General features: G+C 33.8%; 1 protein-coding gene across 1 annotated transcript; it reads right to left on the bottom strand.

Moving 5' to 3' along the window:
* Window positions 1-118: 118 nt before the first annotated feature.
* Window positions 119-7,284, bottom strand: LOC110798426 (YTH domain-containing protein ECT2). The gene is made up of 9 exons (XM_022003599.2): window positions 7,124-7,284; window positions 5,819-5,911; window positions 5,323-5,405; window positions 5,061-5,196; window positions 4,565-4,632; window positions 1,610-2,203; window positions 1,295-1,507; window positions 1,006-1,152; window positions 119-737 (listed from the first exon to the last, which is right to left on the bottom strand). Exons 2-9 carry the CDS (start codon window positions 5,844-5,846, stop codon window positions 546-548), a joined length of 1,461 nt encoding a protein of 486 aa, XP_021859291.1. The 5' UTR covers window positions 5,847-5,911; window positions 7,124-7,284; the 3' UTR covers window positions 119-545.
* Window positions 7,285-24,947: the final 17,663 nt, after the last annotated feature.

Raw genomic sequence — 24,947 nt, 5'->3', positions numbered from 1 at the left:
GTCGACCAGACACTTTCGTTAATTTGCTTTTACCATCAAGGTTAAACCATCTGATCAAACCGATTGTGATCCAACATGATTTGGAACAAGTGAAAACTGAAACGTAATACAAAATGAATAAACCATAAATCTTTCTAGCGTCAAATCCATTACTCAGCAAAACATAAACTCAATTTCATTAAAGTACACATACTATTAGGTCTCGGAAAAGTCTCCTATGCAGCTATACTAACACTAACCCAAATCCCCCAAAACACAGCCCTTTTACTACAAAAATGGAAAATAATATCTGCCTTAAAAGGCTACATTCCAAAAAGAAAAAGAAAGCAGAAGAAAACACAACCATTTTATGCGGAGCATATTAAACCCCTCCCCCAATTAAAAAAAATTAAAAATTAAAGGTGAAGTTTGCAATAACAGAGAAAAGGAGGCACCTATAACTAACTAAATTTATGGGATCAAAACTAGGAACTACGCTGCAATCTCAATCTGCCATCAAAAACCTGTGAATTGCCAGCCTCGACGAGATTCTTGAAGCAGCAAATTCAAGCTGATGCGACATCACCAGCAGCACCAGCCTTATCTCCTTTGACACCTTTGGTGACATCAGCAAAAGATTGAGGTTTGGCGGCAGGTTCCTGATGCGGCTTGGTTTGGCTGTTGGGTACAGCTGCAGACACATCAGTCAAGGCTGTTGTAGAAACATCTACATCCCCAGAGTTGTTCTCGTTTTTTCCCTGTTTGTAGCATGTTTAAAGATACTTAATTAGACCAGAGAAAAGCAATAAGGAAAACAAATACAATTTCAAATTTTAGTCACCCAATATTAACTAGAATATGGAACAGAATCAGCAACATAGTTGTCCAGCAACAAAGACACACAAACTGTCACTTCAAGGAGCAGTTTTAGACACAGAAAACAGTAACAGCAAACAATAGGAAAATTACAAAAGCAGCAAGAACATGTCACAGAAATACCCTTTGACAAAGCAAAGATATTCTGACCTGTTTCTGGAATTGAAGTCTCTTGGCCTTCTTGTCCTGCAAAGCTTTTTGCCGTGCCTCATAAAACTCAAAGTCATCCAAAATACTAGTCTTGCTCACATGAGACTTGAAAGTTTTAAGCACTTGAATACCTTGCTCAATTTTAACCTGCAGCGTCAGCAATTTAACACCAACGTCAAAATATGATTTTTTTGAAAGACTGCAACATTTACAGTACATCAAGGTGGTAGACATGAGATAGGGAAAAGCATATTAACCACGGCATCATATGTCTAGATATGTGGCTCACCTCTTGTGTGTCTCTGCTATTCGTAACAGGTTTGTTATCATTATTTTCAAGAGTAATGGTCTTCAACAAACTGTTGGGAATGTCTTTAACAATGTGCCACTTAACAGGAAAGCACCCAGTCCACTTGTCCTGTTGCCAGAAGTCCATGCTCTTGTTAAAATCAACAGGACCAACCATCTCGGCCAGGCCAACAAATTGCCCACTAGCATTTACCTACAAGGAATAAGATAACATCGTAAACATCAAATCTAAAAGCAAATTATGAACTAATTAGTAGAAAATCCAATGGCACAACACTACAACAGATAAGCGTACCGAGAACAACAAAAACACAGGGCAGCTATCAGGCTTTGCTTTAGCTTCCTGATATGATGCATCCAGCTTTTTGTTTCCATTGGGGGTACTTGCCCAGACATTATACTTGATACTTTTATGAACATCATCCTCACTATACGATTTGATAACAAAAAATTTAGCATCCAAGTAAGTCTCAGGAAAATCTTCTTTGTTATACTGCTCCTTGTCAGGAATTTCAGAGATAGTTTCTTCTTTGCTATTTACTTTTGAAGTCAGATCCTGCCCCTTCACAGCCAATTTAACTGATCCAAAACCTAGCGGGTTTTTCACATCCTTTGATCTAGGCCCTTTGCTAAGCTCATTCAGACTGTCCTTATTTTCATTCCCATAGCTAAAAAACCCATTGTTACGTCCTTTAGACGCATATTTGTTGTTATCAACCGTTCTCCAATTATTCCATGATGATTTGGGATTGTAATAGTTCAACCCAAATCCTGAGCTTCCCCGGTACGCATTTCCAAACTGACCATACATTTGCTCATTTAGATGTGACCTGCCCATGTATCCAGCAGTTTGACCCACCCCTGTAGTTAGCCGTCGCTGCTGCAGGCCCTGCAAAAATAACCCAATGAACTCAACTACAGAGGTAAATATAGGTTGAAAAAATCAGTATAAAATGCAAAGACAAGTTCATCAGCTGAATGATAAAACCCTACAATAGCAAAAGATAATAGGATAGATCCAGTGCAAGCAACATCATGAATGAATCCATTTTACCTACGTCCATGAACCAAGAATTCCACTAAGAAATTGACAAGACATGTAGACAAGCAGAAAGGGACACTATAAGCTTGGGACCAAGAAAAGGATTCTTTTAAAGATCGTTAGAAATGCAGAAAACGTTTTTACATATATAATGGTCCAGCCACATTAAATATCCCAAGAGGGCCTAGTCACATTATTGGTTAACATACAGTGTCAATAGGAAACACAAACCAAGAGCATACACATCTCACATGAACAATGAGTTTCTAGTAACATTATTGGTTATCCATTCCACACTATCTCTAGCAAAAAGGAGAATACAGAATAGACCCAGGATTTTAAAACACCTTGGAAGTATCAAATTACATTCTAAGCACAATAACTGAGATATAAAAAAAAGGTCAACTAACACTTGACAGAAATAGTGTCTTGATGACTTTTACTAGAGAAGCAGAATGGTTCAGGTGTTGCAAACTGAAAATTGGAGCTAAGTGGATACAGGAGAGGAGAACGGTAGACGAATGCAAATTTGATCCATAAAAATAGAACTTAAAATAACTTGTGTTATTGTGTACTAATTGGTAATAATAACCAGCAAAATGTAATAGAAATGATCAATGCTAGGTGAAGATAAATAAGGTTATTTGTGCCAAAAACAACAACTTTGGGAAGATAATAGACTATCTCCCCTACCATCATCCAGGACATGTAAACACACCTTCATTGCTATTCATACACATAAAATTAATTTAGATCACAATTTAGGATAGAACAGAAGCAAACTTCATCAAAAACCTTATCCAATGAATATTATATACAGTAGAAGGTCGGCCAAGTTTCAGAAGTACATCAAAGATGATCTCAAGCAAGGAACCCCTCTCATATGAAAGCAATGATGTTCATCTGCATAAAATTTTCCCACTAAACCCAGATCCTAGTTTGTAATGAAAAGAAGGGTGAAGCTGCTACAACTTCTCAAGCCTCCATAATAGAAAAAATCCATCTACTTCTAAGAAGTAAGGATAATAATGAAATGGGGTAAATGGGTTGTGCCAAGAGGAGTGGACAGAGCTGCTTGCTTTGTTGGAAAAATGGAGGCTCAAGAGTCTAGATAGCAAATGGATCCTCTCATCGGGTGTATGATCAGGCAATAGAGCTGTTATTACCACACCATGGAAGTATTATCCAAGACCATAATCAACAGTAGCAGCAAGCTGTGAAGGGTGCCACTGGAATCTTTCTTCCAGTAATTTATATACTAGAGACTCTTTGTGAAGAGTGTGCTAACTCCCCAACATAGATAGTTTACTTCTAATTTTCACATGTCCTGTGCTCTAGGACATTAGCACAATCCTACATCCCTTCACAGAGTAGGTATACTTTAGCCAAACCTATTGTCTCTTCTAAAAACTGGGACACATAATTTCTCATCCATCCTGTCAAATTGAGGGGTAGTCAACAAGCAATAGAAGAAGTCTATAGTTTGTACTATCGAGATGATAAGAGTACCAACACTTGAACACTGGCACTTCACCTTTGGAGGTAAAGCTACAATCATCAAGCCATGGAAGGTACTGGGGCTGAAAGGGCAAATATGTTTATTAGTCATTTAATACGGTGAACTATAAGTACATGTACAACAAAAAATTTCAAAAGGTCAAATAGCAAAACAAGCCAAATAAGACAAAATATGGAGAGCTAATTCCAAAGGTAAGATACTCCAGATCTAGGAACTTGCTCCAAAAATATTGAGAAGTTTTCTTCACTCAAGAAGTAGCATATGAAGCTTAAGTGCGGAAAAATGATTCCAAATGCAACATACTACAGAGTTAGGAATTGCTCTATGATGAAAAGGACCAACCCATAAGAAGAGGACCAACCACATGTTGTCAAAATTTCAAGAACAATAGCAAACAGATCAGACGACATCAAATTCCACCAAGTGCATGAAAAAAACCTACATCACGCGGTAGAGTGACTCAGATAACCACATAAGATAAGACAATAAGCTCTCCCTCTATCAACCAAAGATGACACAAAACAAAAGCATTAAATCCATAAAAAAAATCAAGATCACGTAAGGTAACAGAAACAGCACACCCTACTAAGCATTAACATTGATTCAAAAACCCATAGCATCGAAACAGCTTGGGCTTTCGATTCCAACAAATATGTTTTCACTAAAACCAATGAAGAGGTATCACTTACTGAGTGCATATCAACCCCATCATGATTCATGTATCTGTAATCATTCCAAACATTAAGATCATCATAGCCTGCACAAAAACAAAATGGCATTAACTCGGAGAAAAGCATGCCTCTTACGATAAGCACTTGGCTAACACACCTAAACTTCTGAAAAGTATGTTCCATAAAGCCAATCAGCATGTCACTCTAGCAATGCAAATGGTACTTCGATTCGAATATCATATATGCATTCTGATATCAAGAATATCACATAACAGCTTAAATTGGTGACAACAGATGAAGCATTTTAGGAGGACACAAGTTACACATACAAAATAACTCAGCCTCCTTAAATTTAGCAGGATACAGGGCGACGAACAGTCTACTCAAACAGTAAAGATGATAAAATATACCATAACCCTTTCTGCATGTTCGTCAAAATGTATAAGCCACTAATGCGCTATCAAAAGGATTCTGAACGCTAAAGAACTTTACAAATAAGGCAAGAACCTTGTACCGTAATAGTAGGGAGCAGAAGGGTAGCCATTTTGATAGTACATGTTCAGATTGGCATATTCCTGGATAGGCATTGTAGAACGCTCATATGGCTTCGCCAAACTATTAATAACATTACGAGAGCCAATTGAACCAAACTGCGCAGTAAACAGCACCCAGTAAAAAGCTTGATCACAAAAAAAAAAAAAAAAACATCAACTAAAAAACCAAAGAGACAATAGAAGAACTGTCCTTAAGCAAATCATGAATATAGAAGCAGCCACCTTTTTGGGAGGCTCATGAGCTTCAAGAGATTTGGTCTGCGACTCAAGAGAGAGCTGCTGCAACTGCAACAAATCTGCCGTATCTATAAGATAGCAAAATAAGAAACCACTGTAAGTAATGACAAAAACAACTGCAACACAGCTTCTCAGCAGAATGAAGATGGATAATAAATCAAACAGACAATATTAACCACGAGTGATTCTGTTCAGGAGATCAGTTAGACCAGTAATAATAAAATCGATAACAGCAATAAGTACAATTGAGGTCATCCAAAGAAACAGTCAAAGTATGAGAATGAGAACCGAAAGAACCAGTAGGAGGGCATAGCTTGACATATCCCAAGATGAACCAAACAAGGAGAATAGTAAATACATAGTGAACTAGTCAACTAGCACCACAAACAACGAACACAAACAAGGAGAATAGTAAATACATAGAGAACAAAAAGAACTTAAAATAAAGGGAGATCAGAAGAAGAAAATTGTGGGGGATTACCACTTGAGGGTGTCCCAATAGCTGCCATAGTTAAGAAAGGGAGGGTGGGACGTCAAATCAAGATCGGGCACCTCTTCAAAATATGCACAGACACTGCAAGAAAGAAATGGTCAATATAATTTATGTAAGTTCCAATTTAAATATTCGAAACAAAATAAAGATAATTGTAACTTCTGAAACCAGAAAACACCCCAATTTGGAACAATATGGGAACCACGATTATCTATTTAACAGTAAGCTATAGATAATAGCATATCAGTTTCAACATCAAAATTGCAGAAAAAACACTTTTACATTTCCAGGAAGCATTACAAAAATGTGACACCAAGTCAAAGCTAGCATTTCAAATTTATAGACATCATTAATGCATGAAGCACCAACTCAAAGCCAAGTATATCAATCGGAGTCGAGAAATTAACATCCCCAAGCAACATCAAATCACAGAAATATGTCAGATCTGAAATTCTCCAATGCTATTAAACAAGACCTGTAATTTCCCATACCACGGAAGACCGAAGGGGTAATAAAGTGCAGCAATCCTAAATACAAATGACGAGGAAAGACTACTAAAAGGTAAAGGGTAGTATAAACACCCACAATACACTTGATAAAACACAAGCTGTAGATAACTCTATAGCCAGTGTACCCAATTCACCCGCCCAAGTGCAAACTTTTCGAAGCTTATATAAGATTCACTTCCACTGTAACCGGACACATTATAAGGCTGTGATGCCTTCAAGATCATGAAAGATGTAACAACATAATGAGCAACTTACCTTTCATACCATAATCGACATATGGAATAACAACAATCAATCATGAGTAAACATACCGACCCTCCTATTCCTTAAAGAATCATCTACCAGTTAAAACCCCAGAAAAATATCCATTCCCTTTCCCAAAAACACAAAAAGGAGCTTCAACAAAGCAAATCTGGGTAAATCAATATGATAAACTTGGGGAAATCTCGAGTCACATTATAAACTGAAAAAAAAAAAAAAAATACTAGTTCACCCAAAAACACAATTTTCATTTTCATTCCTTCAAAACCCATTCCTATTACCTAAAACCCTACCTCAGATCAAATAAGTCAAGAACATCAACCAACAATCAATGAACGCAAGTCAAAAACATGTTTGATCAAACTACCAACAAGAATTTCCCTTTTACGATAAAACCCTATTCTGAGCTAAAACCCTAGAACCCAGCCAAAAAAATCGAACATCACAAAAGTCAGATCGAAATTATCAGAGGAAAGAGGAGAAAATAATTCAAACACAACAAAAAAAAAGGTAGAAAATGAACCTGAAGACAGAGATCCGGCGAAGAGGAGAGAGAAACTCGGAGCCTCTCAAAGTTGGCGGTTCAGTTTGGAGAGAGAAAGAGAGGCTTCGAGAAGAAGAGAGAGGGAGAGAGGCTGGCCGCCAAGAATTTTTTGGGTTTTTAGACAAAAGGGGGCGAAAGGAAGGAGGGCAACCAAAATATAAAGCCCAAACGTCAACCCCTAATTTTCAGATTTTTTCTTTTTTCTTTTCCATTCTTCGGCCGACGACAATTTTCCCTTTACTTTTCCCTCCCTTTGGGTAAAGTATTCTTCACTCTCCAATGACTATTAATAACTGTTATTAGTAGACTAGATTTAAGCCCGTGCAATGCACAAAAATTTGAGTGTTTCTTTACCTTTTAAAAATCCAAAACTTGGCCTTAACTATTCTAATGAATGCCTAAAGTAACCTTACAATCATTCCTCAAAAAATTTAGAATTCTCTTAACAATAGTGTACTGACACTTTTACCCTTATGTATATTGCAATTACCTTTCTGACCTCAAACCCCTTTCTCAACCTACCTTTCTCCCTCCTCTCCCCGCTTTTGTTTTATGTTTCCTCCTCCGGTCCTCCCTAGAGTCCTCGATTAATGGCTTTCTCCTCTGCTGCTTCAGTCTTCACTCATTCATTGTCCTTTGTTGATTCCTTGTGCATTTGCCCCCACATCTTAGTATGGTGTTGTATCGATCGTTTCCTTTCGATTATTTTATTAATTGTGGTTATTTTGTTTTTTATTTTAAGATTAGGGTTTCTTTATTTTTGTTTTGAGTTTTTGTACGTATGGTATAAAATTGCAATTTTCTTCGGCTATTGATCTACTATGATATTGATTGAAACATTTTTTTTGCAGGAGAGGTACGGTTATTGTTTGCTTGAACATTATAGTTTGATTTTGCCTGCAGATCCATCTATTTCTTTTGGGTATTACTTCTAATTTTCATTGTTTCGGGAAACAAAGTTGAAATTGCATTCGAACAATCCCAGATTTAATATCCTGCATTTGTGGTACTTCTCATTTTATTTAGGTTCGTGAACGAGTTTGCAGGTTGTGACAGTTGATAAAACACTATTACATTAAATTTCATGCTTACTCATATACGCTTGATGTTATTCATGGCCTTGTTTAGCTTGCCGATGTTGCTAATCATATCGCTACCAATGAGAATACATGTCTTTTTGTTTTACTTATTTTTCAATTTGTATTGTTTGAGGAAATGTTATCTGATTTTTTGATTTTGTGCTTCTGTTTGATTTGAGAGGGATGTCAAATCTGGTTTCATTTCATGAAATTATAGTGGTGCATTGTCGTCTCGATTGACATGTTGTTACTTCCTCGATGTTCGGGATTAACCGTCAAGTTGATAACGTATTTATAAGTTGGAACTATCTATGTGACGATTGGCTTATGAGGGAGGGACTGAATGAGTATTAGTTATACTATATTAAAGAAATTGACATGTTATTACTTCCTCCAAAGTTTTCTTCCTAGCTAACCTCCAAAGTCAAACTCAAGGCTGTCAAATTTTGTTCATGTCCGAGCTATATTGATGTAGATTATACTATAAGTACAACCTTTTTAGCCATCTACAAATTAAAATGCTATCATGATCTTGTAAATTCTTCGGTTTTAATATCTGGGTATTGGCGTGAGTCTGTTATTATACATTTTTGCATGGAGAAATTGCAATAAGTTTCTTATACATACTACGGAGTACATGTTATTAATCAAGTTCCCGATTAGTGACTGTGAATACCAAGCAAAGCTTCCTAAAACTGCTTCCATGACTGACTTTGCTTCAAAAATGACAAGTGAGAGAAAACAATCTAATCTAATGTCCAAGGAAACAAAGATGCTCCAATAACTGCCTACATGTGAGTGATCTATGTCTCTTTGCACATTATGTTTTCCTATTAAATTAGTTCAATAAGTTTTTAACTTCTCATTTAAAGAAGCTCTTAGATGTGTTTAACTAATTGTCTTGGGAAATGGATTAAGTCTCGTCTTTTTTATTTATTTCTACTTGTGGTTAATGACAGTTTGCCACTTTCCATTTTGCTTGTCGTGGAAAGCTAACGTTGTGAACTGGTACTAAATTATTTGACAACGTATCGCTCTACTACTATGACCCGTTGTTAAATAGAATTACTTTTTATGTGAGTTAGTTAAAAGTAATCATGAGTTTTTAGGTTAACAATTTTACATTTACCTTATACTCTTATACTCTGCTAAAGTGTTCAAGTGGTTAGTTTCTAATAGGATCGATTAGAAAGAATATTATGATACAGATTTAAGGAAGAGTATTATTATGTCGTCTTTACTCCACTCTGTCCTTATTATTTTTAATGTACTTCGTATGTGGTTTATGATTTACAAGTACAATAATGGTTAGCTCTTATCTTAGACACTTCTAGATTCACTGAAGTATTACTATACTAACAACTGTCACACCACCGTTTTCACTATATATAAATTATGCGTTTCTCTAATTGATCATTTGATCCATCTTTGGTTTTCTTCCAGGTTGATATCTTCTACTTTCCTTTTATCAATCATGCTTATTTCCCTACTTCAGATATGATAGAGAGCACATTTTAAGTGTGCATTTTCTATCAACAAAAACAGTAACACGAGCAAGTAGAAAGAGTTTTATATTTTTTATAAAACTTGTTGTAACTGAAAAGACATGGTAGGCTGGAAATGAGGGGGAGAGAGAGCAAGAGAGTCCTAAGATTTATTTTCTACCAAAAAATAATATGAGTTTTCATATAATTTGTTAAAACCAATAAAAACGAGTCAAGGGGGGGGGGAAAGTGGAGGGAGAACAAAACAAATGGAGGAGATGAAGAGTGAGTGAAGGAAAGAGGACGAAGGGTGTAGAGTTTGTTTCTGTTTGATGATGATAAATTGGTTTAACCACAAGTTACTCCAAAGCAGAAGTAGTCATCGGAACTATACGAAAAATACTGAGATAAAAGGATTAACGTTTCTATTTCTACATGAAAAGACATAAGTGGTTGTGCTCTGAGATACATATGCTTTTTTTTCTTCTAAGATTGGTTCTTGGATTTTTTCTTCCTTGTCATTTACCTGCATCATATGGCTTAGCTTTGTTATTTAAGTTTCTTCATAATGGGACTGCCTTTAGTTTATAGATATACATTGGTTTGCCTTGAATTTTCGAAGCGATTATTTGTATGGGGATATGTGTTAATGGGTGCATATGATCATAATACTTGACAAGGACATCGTAAACTCCAATAGGAGTTTGATGATTTTTTTGGAAGTGTCCATAAATTGCTCATGTTCATTTTGATATGGGTTTTTGTTACTTTCTTCCTCTTTGCTCACAATTCTTTTACCAAATTCTCAACTGGGTTTTTTTTTCTAAATTTTCAAATTTTCTCGATTGGGTTTTTGTGTGTAATTTTTTAGAGAAAATAAAAAAACAGTGATTGAATCTGTACACTATGCATCTGCTTTTGCCCATCTGTGTTTTGTGTTCACCAATTACTCGGTGGTCTCCGTTAAAAGCTTGCCTTTGTGACTGAGAGTTCACATAGTTGATTCCACTAGGAGCTGTTGAGGTTGGATTTTCCTTCACTTCCCCACCCTTAGATTATAGGCTTTGACAGGTTACTCCTCCTCATTATTACACCAAGGCTACCTCTCAACTTGCAAAAGCCAACTGAGCCTGATTTCACATCAATCTGTATATGGTTAGCATTTCAGTACCCTCCCCTTTCAAGCTATTGTTGCTTCTACTCTTTAACCTTGATATTTAGATTATTACAATTCAGTGTTCATATGTTGAAATTGCGGAAAGAGAAATGAAGATATGTTTTATATTTATGTTGGTTAGATATTTGTCTGTTTTTTTCTTGAAAACTTGGTCAAATACTTACTTTCCATTTGTTGGTATGGCTGTTTTCTTTTGGCACGGATCTGGACGTGAACCATGTTGGGATAAAGTAGATAGCTAACTTTGGTTCAGTAAGTTCATGGTGTACTTGAAAGCAACATGCATGAATAATGTAATCAGGATGTGTTGAAATTTTGTCGTCGGTGATCTGTATGAAATACTTTTTAAATGGTTGATTAATAGTTATTTGATTATTTGCGATTCGATTAAGTAATGGCTTGGGTGGGCTATATTTTGAGTTAGTTAATTATTACAGATCCTTACAGAATATGATCATTAGTGATGGAGAGTTGAAGATCCTTGTAATGATGTGATCATTCTGTCCTGTTCATATTTTGATTTTCATTCCGGTTTTGTTTGAAAAATAGTCTGATGGCCTTGATTTTGTGGTTTGTGTTACAGGGGGGAAATTTCCGTAACACAACAACATTTCGTGGAGGGATAATTCTTGTATGAATGACGGGAAGTTTGATACTGGCACCATTTTCAAGGACCTTAAGGGTGGTTTCTACAATGTTGGAGATCGATGCCATCAAGTTTAACTTTCCTAAATCGATTGTTATGCCCATGTTGAGTTAGAGTGTGATTGGATATAGCGCCAAGAATGAGGCTGCAGGAGAGCTCAATTATGTAAAGGAGATTATTAATTGGGGATTGATTACTTTCTCAAGACCTTTAATTCTTCAGCCGATTCTATTAATCAGTTTGTGGCACAGGTAGAATAATGTTTGTTGTTGCATTTGTTTTGCTTGCCATCTTGTTATGCCTTTACTTTTTCGCTTAAAAATCAATGTTTCCTGTTTATACCATCTTGTTAATTACAAAACTATGCCGTGTCTAATTAGTAGTTTGTGACAGGTTGGGTCAGGTGATACTTCTGGTGGGAGCACTACTCCTAATGATCATTACTGTTGGATGCGTCTGGAGGACATTGATTATGACCGAAAAGTAACGACGTGTAGCAGTTGCTCGGACCTTGCTGCCAAAATGTCTGCTGCTTTGGCTTCAACTTTTATTATTTTGAAGGATAGCAAAGCATACTATCAGAAACTTATGCACGGTGCTAAAACATTGTACAAGTTTGCAAGATAGCAAAGAGGCAGATACAGTGAATGAAATGAGGCTGCTACTTTCTACAATTCTACCATGTACTGGGATGAATTTGTTTGTGGGTGGAGCATGGTGTAGACACCTACTTTTGTCCCCGTTCCCGCAAGGGAAAGGTTCGATGATGAAAGCATAAAAACTCCACTTGACAACGCATCTCCTATAAAATAAACGAATCTCGATTCCCCATTTCATTTCACCCGAAACCTGCTATTTATGGAAACCTGCTAAAAATAGTAACTGCCGTAAAAGGTAGCTTCTAAAAGTGGCAAGTCATAAAAGATAGAAACCTGTCAGAATTAGGTGTTGCACTCCAACATAAATCCTAAATGAGATAGAAAACTGCGAGAATCCTATTCCTAATATGATTCGGAAATAAGAGTTACGTATTAATCGAAATCCTAACGAGCCTAGAGTTCGTAACGGGCCCAGACGCATTCCGTCACAAATTGATACGCACTAAAAGACTCGAATTAATCTCAAACTCTACGGATTTTAGGAATCCGGATCTGACAAAGAATTCGGCCCAGACATCACTTTCAACGCCCAGAGCTGGGCGCCGAAATCTTTGACGCCCAGCCCTGGGCGCTGAAATTACATGGATCTCTATTTTCAACGCCCAGCCCTGGGCGCCGAAATCTTTGACGCCCAGAGCTGGGCGCCGAAATTACCTTGGACGTGTTTTTTCCTAATTCTTTATGGATTAGAACTCTGCAATTCTATCTTTCCACGAACTCTTCCCTATAAATAGGCCCCTAGTTTCGACGTGAAAGAACACAACAACACATAATATATTCTGAGTATTGACTCTAAACCCCTTAGCCTAAGCCTCTCGCTGCGAAACTGTTCACGCGTTCTGTCGCAATCGATCCATAAATCGAACTGAACGTATCCTGTCCCATAATTGAGATTCGTTAAATAAAAAGGAGAAATATCAAAGTCAAAGTGGTTAGTTTTCTGAGAACCGTGACGCACCTCTCAAGGGTGCATCGTAATGTGTCCCTTTTCGATGATTTAACTGCTTTCCTCGCCCTTTTTATGAACTGTTAAACTAACCTAATCTGATTGTTCTATCACGCCTAACAAATATAATATTTTTGGGAAATCGGATTATCATGCTAGGTCCCTTAATGTTATTTAAATCAGATAATCACGATCGTATTAGTATTATATGTTGCATATTGCTAAAATCAACTCAGATTAGTTTAATAGTTAACGCATGTCCCTTCAATTATTTATGCTGAGCTAGTAAGGATATCCTGCCTCTGGAGTTATCGACGAGCGAATTACTCCTCTCGGTAGTTACAGTCCCCCGAACCCTCAATATCTACCTTGCGGGTGTATATTGAGAGATCCCCACACCAGGGATCACAAGGGAACCTACGGCCGTCGTGGTCAAACATAATTGCACTCCCTTTATGTCACGATAACCGGGTTTTGTCAGTTTTTCTCATTGTTGTTAAAAACTGAATGGCGACTCCTATATTACTAGTCAATTGGGTGTATACTCACAGGAAATCCAATTACACTTGATTAAATAAAAAGAATCGTCACACCCACGAGGGACAAGGTCACGCATTAGCCTCGCGCTTTTTCGACCCCCTCACACATGGTTATATTATGCTTTGGAAAGTTGTATAGAACATGCATGGCTTTACTTTCACTAAAAAAAGCATGTCTATGTATTGTGTTAATTAACCGTTTGATAGTTTTCTCTTTTGTATTACATATTTTATAACGGAAAAATACAAGGGTGTTAATCTTATAAGTAATTGATTTATATGATTTTGTCGGTGTTAATCTTTAAGTTAATGATTTATATAATTTTGTCGTAATAGGTACGGTCTTACTTAGTTGTGTTCACATGAATATTGATTCAAGTAGTAGCACTAGAAATTTTTATACTAAGTCCAACTATGTTGCATAATTATTTTATGCCAAAGCTAACAACAATTTCAATCTACACAAAAACGCCTAACAAAGAAAGTCCGTAGATAATTGTTCATCAACTGTATTACTTCCTCCATCCCAAATTAGTTTTTACATTTTCCATTTTCATCTGTCCCAGATTAGCTTTTACATTTCTATTTTAGGAGAGCCCCCACAATTATTTTAATACGTCTTTCTTTCTATTAACAAAAAGTTAGGGCCAGACACTCTCTCACAACCAATTTAAAAAATTACTTCACTATGTTCTATCACATCTATCTTTCGACAAAATACTAAATCTATGTGTTCTGATAAGTGTCAAAACTAATTAGATGGAAGGAATACTTTATAATAATTATTCATTCATTTCAACAATAATATTATTTCTACCTTAGAAAACCGCGCGCGTAGTGTGCGGTCAAACATACACTAGTTTTGATAAAAACCTTAACATGCATTTACTTAGCCAAAAAGATCGGGGCGAATAAATTGATTTCAAACGAAATCCTTAATTGCATCTCATAGATACTTTCAATAGTTTGTGTGAAATATTGAGTTCCTTGCATTAGACTTCTAATTTTCCTTTTATTAAACCTTTGCCAGTTGATTTAAAAGAGGAATACGCAAGTTTTTACATCAACAACTAAGTTATGGGCATTTACATCTTCTACGAAGGGCCTCCTCTTCCTAAACTCCTAACAATGGTATACGTATTACATAAAAACCACGATGAAATTTGTGACCACATTGCTTCATAACACTCAGTACTACGTTCGTCTTCATCTTTGTCTTCGTGATTCTCGAATTTGTCTAAGAAAATTGCGCGTTCGGTGCAGTTCTGGCTGACCTTGTTTTCCTTCGATCCAATCGATTTAATGGCCTTGTTCTTTAATTGTCGTCGCCTTTGCCTTTAACAACTTTGCTCACAAACCATACACTCCATCCATCTTTATTAGAGAAAAAGTGGAGTAACCTTTTATTTTTGTTATTAAACTTTGTTATTTGGTTCATATTTATAGCACATGCACCTGAACTGGCCTATTTGAAATTGGTTTAATTTCCTAATTTTTGGAAAAAAAAAACTTAAACGTTTTGTTGGTGGGTGGAATTCACAATACACCTCGTGTGTTTATATACTATGTGATCTACCATCATATATATCGTAGTTTATTAATTATCTCAAGAACTCTTATAATTAATAAGATAATTTTAATTAGCTTACAATATTTGTATTTATCCTTCCTTTTACATATTTTTGGTATTTATCTTCTAGCTCAATATCATCATATCGGAGTTTATTATCCCAAGAACTTTAATTATTTGAAAGGTAAATTTCATTAGCTTACAATATTTGTATTTATCCTTTTTTTGTACATATTACATATATATATATATATATATATATATATATATATATATATATATATATATATATATATATATTATAGCTCAATATGAATATATCTTATTGTAGGGGGTTTTTTTGCACGATTTTTCTCCCTACGGGGTTTTGAAAGATTTTGAATTTCGAAGGAGTCGCCACCAAACAATTTTTAAGGGTCCGGTTTGGAAAGACCAAAGTTGACTCTTTGTGGATAAGGCATTGAATCTTAGAAACGGATGGGTGAGATCCGGGCAAGGGAACGAGATGCTTATTTTGCGAGCTTTAGAAATACATTCGAGTGCAAGACAAGGATTATTTTCGGATAAACCTAATCATGACACTAAGTTGGTTTGAACATGCATTTAGGATATGGAAATTTCTACTTGTATGTGATCACTTTGATTTAAAGTTAATTGAAGGAACTTAAGGCCGATTTGTCCAAGAATTATCTTCGTTAAGCATGATGTGACCTTTTGTATATTGTTGAATTTAGCATGTGAGGTGATGATCATCACAATGAATAAAGGAATTATTGAAAGTGCGTACAAAACCAGATCACCTTAAAAATAAGGTGAGTAAAGATTGCGGAATTGAAATTGCAAGAATAAAGGTGCAATATTGAAATGCGATATTGAAAGGTGCAATATTGAAATGCGTTATTGAAATGTGCGATATTGAAATGCGTTACTGAAAGGTGAGATATTGAAATGCGTTATTGAAATTGTATTATTGTATTTGAGATCCGAACGCCAAACGACTACTTAATAATAAGTGTGTCCGACACGGATTCAATTCTAAAAACCTCAACTTTAGATAAGTTGCTCATCATAAAGCATCTTTGATTTTGGTTATTGAAATAGAACTTGAATATTGAAATTTGAATATTTAAATTAGGAGTCTTGAATCTCAAAGATTAGACCTTTTAATGTTAAAAATGCCTCACCTTTATTTTGCTCCATAACTTGAAATTGATTCTAGTTTAAGGAAGTGATTACAAATAACCTTAAACATCATGGAATCTTGAAATGTAACTTGTATTTGAATCATGAAAGATGAACATTCATGTGTTCTAGTTTAGAAAAGGGATTGCACTTTTCTAAACATCATTGAACTTTTTGAAAAGGTTTTGATTTTGTAAAAATGTGTGATTGTTGTAAGTAACAATTTTGAGAGCAAAAGTGTCAACTTTACTAATCGTTTTTGGACTTAAAGATTGAATCTTGTATGACATATTTGAAATGGTGTTTTGGACAATCATTTGGAGAGGATTTCAAGAGTGAAACCTCCCAAAGATAACACATTTGGCATAATTTTCCTAGTTAATCAAGGGTATGAACCCTAATGATAACATCATTGGATTTTGTATTTAGAAAGGTAGAAGAGTAGAAAGCATTGTAGATTTGATTAGGGATTCAGAATTACCTATTTAGGGTTAGGCTAGCTTTCCGATTAGTGCTTCCAATTGCTTAAATGCTTGAAATTGTATAGGAATTTGTAGTTTAGAATTTGATTTTTGTATTTGATTTTAAGAGAGTATTTTGAAATTACGTCGATGTGTTTATGATTTGCTGCCCCCAAATTCTTAGGAAATGAGGGTTTAAATAAGAGATTAATCGGCTAAAATATAAACGCCAGTTGCGCCTGGCGCAGGGCCTGTGCCTGGTGCAGGTGACGTGACCCAAAATCCGCCAAAGCAAGGACGATGACACCGTCCTTGCCTTTGTCTTGTATAGCTGTACCTTGGTACGGTTTATACGACCTTGGCACGTAGTGATTTCTTGGGGATTAATACTTTATTTGCGTATAAAAATAAGCCGTTTTGAATTTCGATTTCGTGTTTGAACTCGGTTTTACGGGACGGGGCCCGACATGCTCGGTTTTGTGGGTCGGCCCCCGAATTTGGATTGCTTAGTGTCATATTGACTGGAAAATGCCTTGTAAAACCAATGGAGAGGTCCATTGCGTGAGATTGTGTTTGGATTTTGAAAATTATTTTTGGAAATTGAATTTTGTACCGAGTTCCGTAATTGGAACGGGTTCGGGAATTGGACTTTGGATTTTGGATTTTGGAATGCATTTTAGTAATTGGGACTTCCGCACGGAGTTGTGCCAACCACCTAGCTAGGATAATGGTATCGTCATCATCCCATCAGGGGAGACACGATTTAGGTGTCTACACTTATCAAATTAGTATTATATTTTAATTTAGTTTAAGATAAAATTAATTCTGATTTTTATAATTACACAATCCTACGTGGACGCTCTCAATGCTCTTGAAAAAACTCCCCTTTATATATATATATATATATATATATATATATATATATATATATATATATATATATATATATATATATATATATATATATATATATATATATATATATATATATATATATATATATATATATATATATATATATATATATATATATATATATATATATATATATAATTTATTAATCGTTCTTATAATTATAGTCACTCACTATTTTGATCAAAAATTGCGCTAACTAATCATTTTATTTTATTTTAGTTTTGATTGTGAGATCCAATTTTTACTTTATTTTTTTTAACTCTTATTAATTATTACTATGGATAATAACAAAGAAAACAACTACTCCCTTCGTTCCTAATGTTACAATTTAGAATTTTTGACAGGATTTACAATTGAAAACAATCTTCTAAATTATTTTCAATACATAAGAAAAAACATATTCATGTGGGATCTTGTTTGATTCGTTTCAATAAGTATATATTAAGGATATCAAAATGTTATAATTTTATCTAATGTATTATTAGAGATAAAAATGATACAAAAGGCGCATTTACAAACGTGAAAATTAGAAACTGAAATAATTTTTGTTTGTTTTGGGAATGGTGGGAGTACATAGTACTACATAGAAAGTGTTTTGATTATTTGTTTAATAAAAACTTAAAGAATTACCTAATCATTTTTCTAAATAAACCCGTACAAATTATTACAAAATGTGTTTAGTGATATTATTTTAAGACGGTGAGGGATAAGACGAAAATCACACAAAGACTAAAAGCAACGACCACTAAAATATAAATTATATAACCAAATATAGAAACATAAAAAACCAAAACTTTATATAGAAATCTAACAAAGATATCAGAGATTAAAATTTGATCATATGGAAATCTATATTTTGATCATCTTGGTTGATTTTATCCAAATCATTTTTTCAGAGAATCCATAAATTATGGGAGTATTCATCTAATTACCTTTTCATTAGATATATGTCAACTCTTTTGAATTTATCACTTTTTATTTTCCATTAGATAATACTTCTTAAAATATATCGATGAGGTGTGCTTTATTACGATACAAATACTACTTTTTCTATTTTTTGCCAATCCCTTCAATGTAATACTGTTTTTATTTAATTTTTGCTAAAGGACTTAAAGTATTCTACCACACGTGTGTTTTTAATTTTAAAACTAGTGTGTGGCCCGGGCGTTGCTCCGGGATTTACTTTTAGTAGGGTTTAATTTTATGTAAAAAAGTGCCCATTTTTTAAAGATTGTATTTTACATTTATATTAGAAAATATAACATACATTATAGCTAGTTAAGATGGTAAGAAGTGAACCTTTAATCCATGAGGTTTGATGTTCGATCCTTGCTACATGATTGTTTTTGGTTGTCAACATGCCATGATGCTTATTAGCGGTGAGGTGGCGTAATAAGGAGGGGGTATACGTGACACATATACGTTTTCATAAACGTCTTTTGATACATTAGTATAGATAAACACCTTTTAATATATTAGTATAGATAACTAGTATAGTACCCGTGCGATGCACGGTTTGTAATATAAATATAAATTTATATGAAATTTAAACTATGGTGGTAGATAATAATCATCATAATAGAGGTCATAGATATTCTGCTAATTAAAATTAATGATGGATAATTTTGTTGTTAACCTATCTGTCGTCTTATTTATTAAAAAAATAAAACAAAAAAGGGTACATGGACAAAATTATATTCATCATCATTCATCACCTCTATCAAAATTAAATTTATTTTAATCCACCATTCCCTTCGATAGTTATATCTACCTTAATGCTCGGCCCATCTGCCTCATTACCCGACCACTTAACACATAACCCCAACATTTACTTTATTTATCTAGAGATGACGTTGAGACGGGGCGCGACCTTTACATCGTACCCGTCTAAACAATTTCATCCCCATCCCCGCCACCACCAGTGATAGGAACGATAGCTACCCCTCCCCCTCCTCGTCTCGAGGGGTAAAAAACAAAATCCCTCTCTGCTCCACCACCCACCCATGTATCCACATCCACCTCAAACCCTCCCCTAGACTCACCTATTTTTTCGGTAAGAGTGTTTTGAATTTTAAATATTATTTCTAGATAATTCGACAATTCGATTATCTGATTTATTAGAGTAATTGAGTAAATAAACAAAACGTTATACTACATAATGTGTAGGATAGTATTCTATCCCTCCCAATTTAATCGTCACATTAATTTTTCACGGAGTTTTATATGATAAGTGGATTTTGGCTTATCTATTATATTTAAACACAAAAGTAGTTGAAGTGAGTGAGAGAATAAGTAAGACCTTAAATTTTGATAGTGAGAAGAGAGATGTAATATATTCGTGAGTTCATGCCATAAAAGAAGTATGAAAATTAAATTGACGGTCGAAAAAAGAAAGTGTGACGATTAAATTGGAATAAAAGGAGTGTAAAAAAATGTTGATATATTTATAATGAATTAGAGGAAATATAATCAAGGAAGGCAGGTCCAATCTAATTAAAACTCATTACCGCTTCATCACCCGCGTTGGATCATACATTTTTTAACCACATCACCCACCAAACTTTCCTCCATCCCTGCTCGGCCATGAGATGAATCCGCGGGAGGGTCTCCAAAAGAACCCGCCCCTCAAACAATCTAACATCCCTATATTCGGTAGATAATTTACTTTATTTTTCAGCAAACCTTTGAATATATTGACATAAGGTAATTAAGGGGTATTAAAATTGATTGTGTTGATAAAATTATTTAAAAAGTTACATACATGATTAGGATTTAGCGAGTGTATTCACATGATCACATCCAATAAATTTAAACTCGCTCCATCTCCAAGGTGGGTAGATGATATCCTCAAACCCGCTCATCAACACAAAATCTCAATCATCTTGTCTATCTCCGTCGTCGGCCCAACCAAAATCCAAAATCGCCCGATCATAAAGTGTGATGCATGCATAACATATTGCAATCCTTTACATAACATATTCAAAATATTTATGTTGTGCAAACTTATTAATAATATAATAATTTTATTATAATACTACCACCATTTTTTGTCAGCCTCACAATTATGACTAATTGTTTTGGTTTGAGAGGAATCTCAACATTAATTCTAATCTATTTTTTTTAGAAAATTTTATCAGAAGTTATTTTTATTGATCATTTCCTTAATTTCTTATTTTCTAAATTTTCAATTAAAATTATTTACTTTGCTTAATTTAAGTCTATTCCTTAAATAAATAATTACTTCTTAACAATATGATTTTGTTTGAAATTAAAATTTTATTGAATAAAATTTATAATCAGATTTTTCTTAATTAGCTTCATTCACATTCAATTACAATTAATAGTCAATTCAAAATTTACTTGAGTCCATACATGTTATGTTCTTGCATTTTTGGTTTTGTGACATATTGAATGTCCTTTGAAATTTATTGTTGGTTCTAAATTGCAGAATTTGAGGGATAAACTAAGTAATTTATTCCCTTAATTATTTACCCTGTAATTTTGACTCTTAAATAATTAATTTTACCATGTTTTCGAATTAAAAAAAAAAAGTATTACGTATTAGTTTTATCAACTTTTGTCAACAAATTAATAAGTGCAAATTGAGATGAAATAAAAGAAGTTTGAATTAAATTAAATACATAAAAAAATTTAGTAGAATTTGAAAGGAATAAAAAAATGAAAATTATTTTTATGCTCTTTTTTTCATGAATTTCTGTTGATTTTTTTACTGTACATTGCTTTTTGAGCTAAGATTTTAATGGCATCCTCTATGCTTTAATGTATGGTATACAAAATGAAAACAACAATCAAAGAATTTAATTTCAACATTTGATATTACTCTAAATTTTTTTATGGGTGGTTTTTGTAAGTTTTATTGATTATTTTCCTCTTTATATTGTCGACATGCTTATTTTTTTTCTTGATTTAAGTCATTTTTTTTATTTATAATAGAGGTAATGTAGTTTAATTAGTAACTTAATGAGTGCATTTTAATCTTTTTACATGGACACCAAATCATCTCATCTTCCCTTATAGAATAGAGATCAATATTGGGTGATATTGGTAAATGGTGTAGATTGTCATACAAAGCTAAGTAGTATTTGGTAATTCAAATATCTTTAGATAGTTATATGGGCAAGCTAAGCAAGTTTTCGAAAATAGTCGTGCGAATACTTTAAGATGATCATGATTATTCACGACAATATGAGTTATCATTTTAGAAAATAGTTTACTTTTTATATAGTTTGATATTAATCACACACTTAGCTTATGTAAAAAAAAGATCTTAATTACAGATACTATTGGCAATGTATGTCATGATTTCAAATTTACGCATATAAATGCACTAAATATGCACGTTTAGATGGTTAATAGTAGATGATTAACATGGAGCATAATTCACCATATACGAATATTACACTGAAAATCCACTGTGTATATATGACTATGACATAATCGATTACTGCACTCGTATCACTTATATTAATTATATTGGAGACCATTGTTTTATCTTATTATATATGATAAACGACATTAATAAAAAAAATTGTTCGTCAGTATTGTAATTTCCAATTTCACAGCTTAAGTAATCAAGTACTCCATCTGTTTCTAAATGTTCTACCCATTTCAATTTGGCACATTTACCAATGCGCATTTTACATCATTAATATCTCTAATTACGTGTTATTAAAAATTATAAAATTTTCATATTGTCAAAGTGCTCATTGAGACGAATCAAACAAGACCCCACATGACTATATTTTTTCTTATATATTGGTAGTAATTTAAGAGATTCTCTTCCATTATGAATAGTGTCAAGATTCAAAATGGGTAGAACATTAAGGAATGGAGGGAGAAACATATAAGCATTTTATTCTTTGCAAGTTAATTTCCATAATTTATTACGTGGTATATAATAGCGTAGATAATCGAAACATTCGTACAATAGTTACTTAAGCTTCTGATTACATGCATAAATATATGTCCATATATTTTACATAGCTAAGTCAAAATAATATAATGACATTAATATTTTTTTAATTAAATAACAATATAATCATTTTTTTTAGCTTTAGGAAAAATATTTAGCATAATATATGAATCTTTAAGAATGGAATATTAAAAAAATCTTTAAGTTTTATAATGACGATCAATAATATCCTCTCTGATTCTTCCTTAATAAGACAAAATAAATTTAAACTAATAATTATTTTTTAAAATTAAAAAGAGAGGCCAATCAATGAGTGACATTTGCCATCACCACATTGATTTCCTTTCTTTTAGTATATTATATAGATTGTGTTGATCTTTAATTTTATTTTCTACATCTTGCTCATCATACTTGACTCCTTGAGCATATAATTGCCGACAAAAATAATAAATTGCTACCTAAGTTCTCCAACATAGAGTTATATAGTGTCTCATACAATTTCGTATGTCCATAGTCACACTTCTTGAACTCCTGCTCTTGAGTAATTAAAAAAATTTCTTTGTACTTTATCTTTTACATTTTATCACTTCTACACTTAATTGTGTGGCATTTGAAATTCTAGTCTATAATTACATTAATAAATATATAATCATATTTTCAATGTAATACTTTTTAGATTCGAATTGAAACTAACTTTTAGAAAAGCATAGTACTACTATACATAACAATAAATTTGAATATTATAATTGGGTGCAATATTAATTACATATTGTAGACGCCTACATTTGTCCCTAGGCCCGATATGGTGTGTTCGATTATGAAACCAAACACCGCTTGACTAAGCTTTCCTAAATATGATACGAACGATCCATGACTGACGATCCCGTAAACCGTATTTCCATTTTTAGAAACTACCATCTATTAATGTATACTAAAACAGACACCAGGAATGACACATGTCACTTCCTGGTGTAAAATTTTCCCGCCTAAAATATTTTCCAAAAATATATATCTTTTTATTTTATTTTTATTCTCTACCTTTTTGTAAACTATATTTGTATGGAAAAAAAGTTAATAAATTATGGAAATAATAGATATCACATAATAATAATTTTGCTAAATATTTTTTGATAATATTTTAGTCAAATCGGTATTATAGTAATGAAAAATATATTCAATCGATATGTCGATCAAATTAGCATATTACACATATAAAATGCATATTAGATAAATAAATTTAAATGAGTATGCTGAAGTTTTTAATAATTGTGCAGTAGTTTGGGATATTTAGTTAAATATTTTGTAAAAATAATTATCATAATCCGTGCGTGCACGGGATCTAATCTAGTTTATAGTAAATGCTATGCCTAAACGCTGCCCAGAATGGCAACTGTATAAGATAAAACATCCGAGTGTTTAAATCGCATTATGATTTATCGTTGGATAAAGAATGAGAGTTGCATCTCGCCTCATATTGTAAAGGATAGAAATCGTGATAAGATTCGGGTAAAAACCGATAAGACTGGAAAAATGAAGTAAAACACCAGCTCTAGAAAATTCTAGCGCTGGTAATCTAAGCGCCACCAAGCGTCATTATACTCGGGCGCTGTAATTTATTCCTCACACAATCACGCAAATATAGAGTTAATCCAGCTGTCACCAAGACACATCTAGCTCTGAGATGTGAAGCACTAGAAATTAACAGCGCCCCTGATCCAAGCGCTAGAAATTTCTAGCGCTGCACAGATCTCAGTTGAAAACTCACATTTCAAAGATTTATCTTATTCTAGCCTATTTTACTATAAATAGGGCCTCTGAAATCCGGAAAATAACACACATTCCTAACCCTAAACCCTAAGCTTGAGTATTAACCGAAGCTTTTCTCTGTCCCGAATTCATGTGTCTGCCACATTTAACACTTTGTTAAGCAGACCCTGCCCGCACGATCATCCGAATTAGTCCGAATATTGTCAAAGTGCTGCTGAAACCCCAACTCAATCCCTAAGCCTAAAACACACAAAAACTCTGGAAGAATCCGTCTCGTAGTCGGTCAGTCATCAGAAAGTTCTAAAGCCAAATGGAAAGCTAGTAAAGTCAAGTGGTAGGTGTTCCTGAGAATCGTAGTAAAGCCTACGGTTTGTTGAAACCTGAATTTATATTTTATTGCTTTCCTCACTATATAAATCTGCTAACTTTAATCTGTTACATTGCT

The sequence above is a fragment of the Spinacia oleracea genome, chromosome 3 (assembly GCF_020520425.1).
Source record: "Spinacia oleracea cultivar Varoflay chromosome 3, BTI_SOV_V1, whole genome shotgun sequence".
NCBI classification, from domain to species: domain Eukaryota; kingdom Viridiplantae; phylum Streptophyta; class Magnoliopsida; order Caryophyllales; family Amaranthaceae; genus Spinacia; species Spinacia oleracea.
This window is presented reverse-complemented; position numbering and strand designations above follow the sequence as displayed.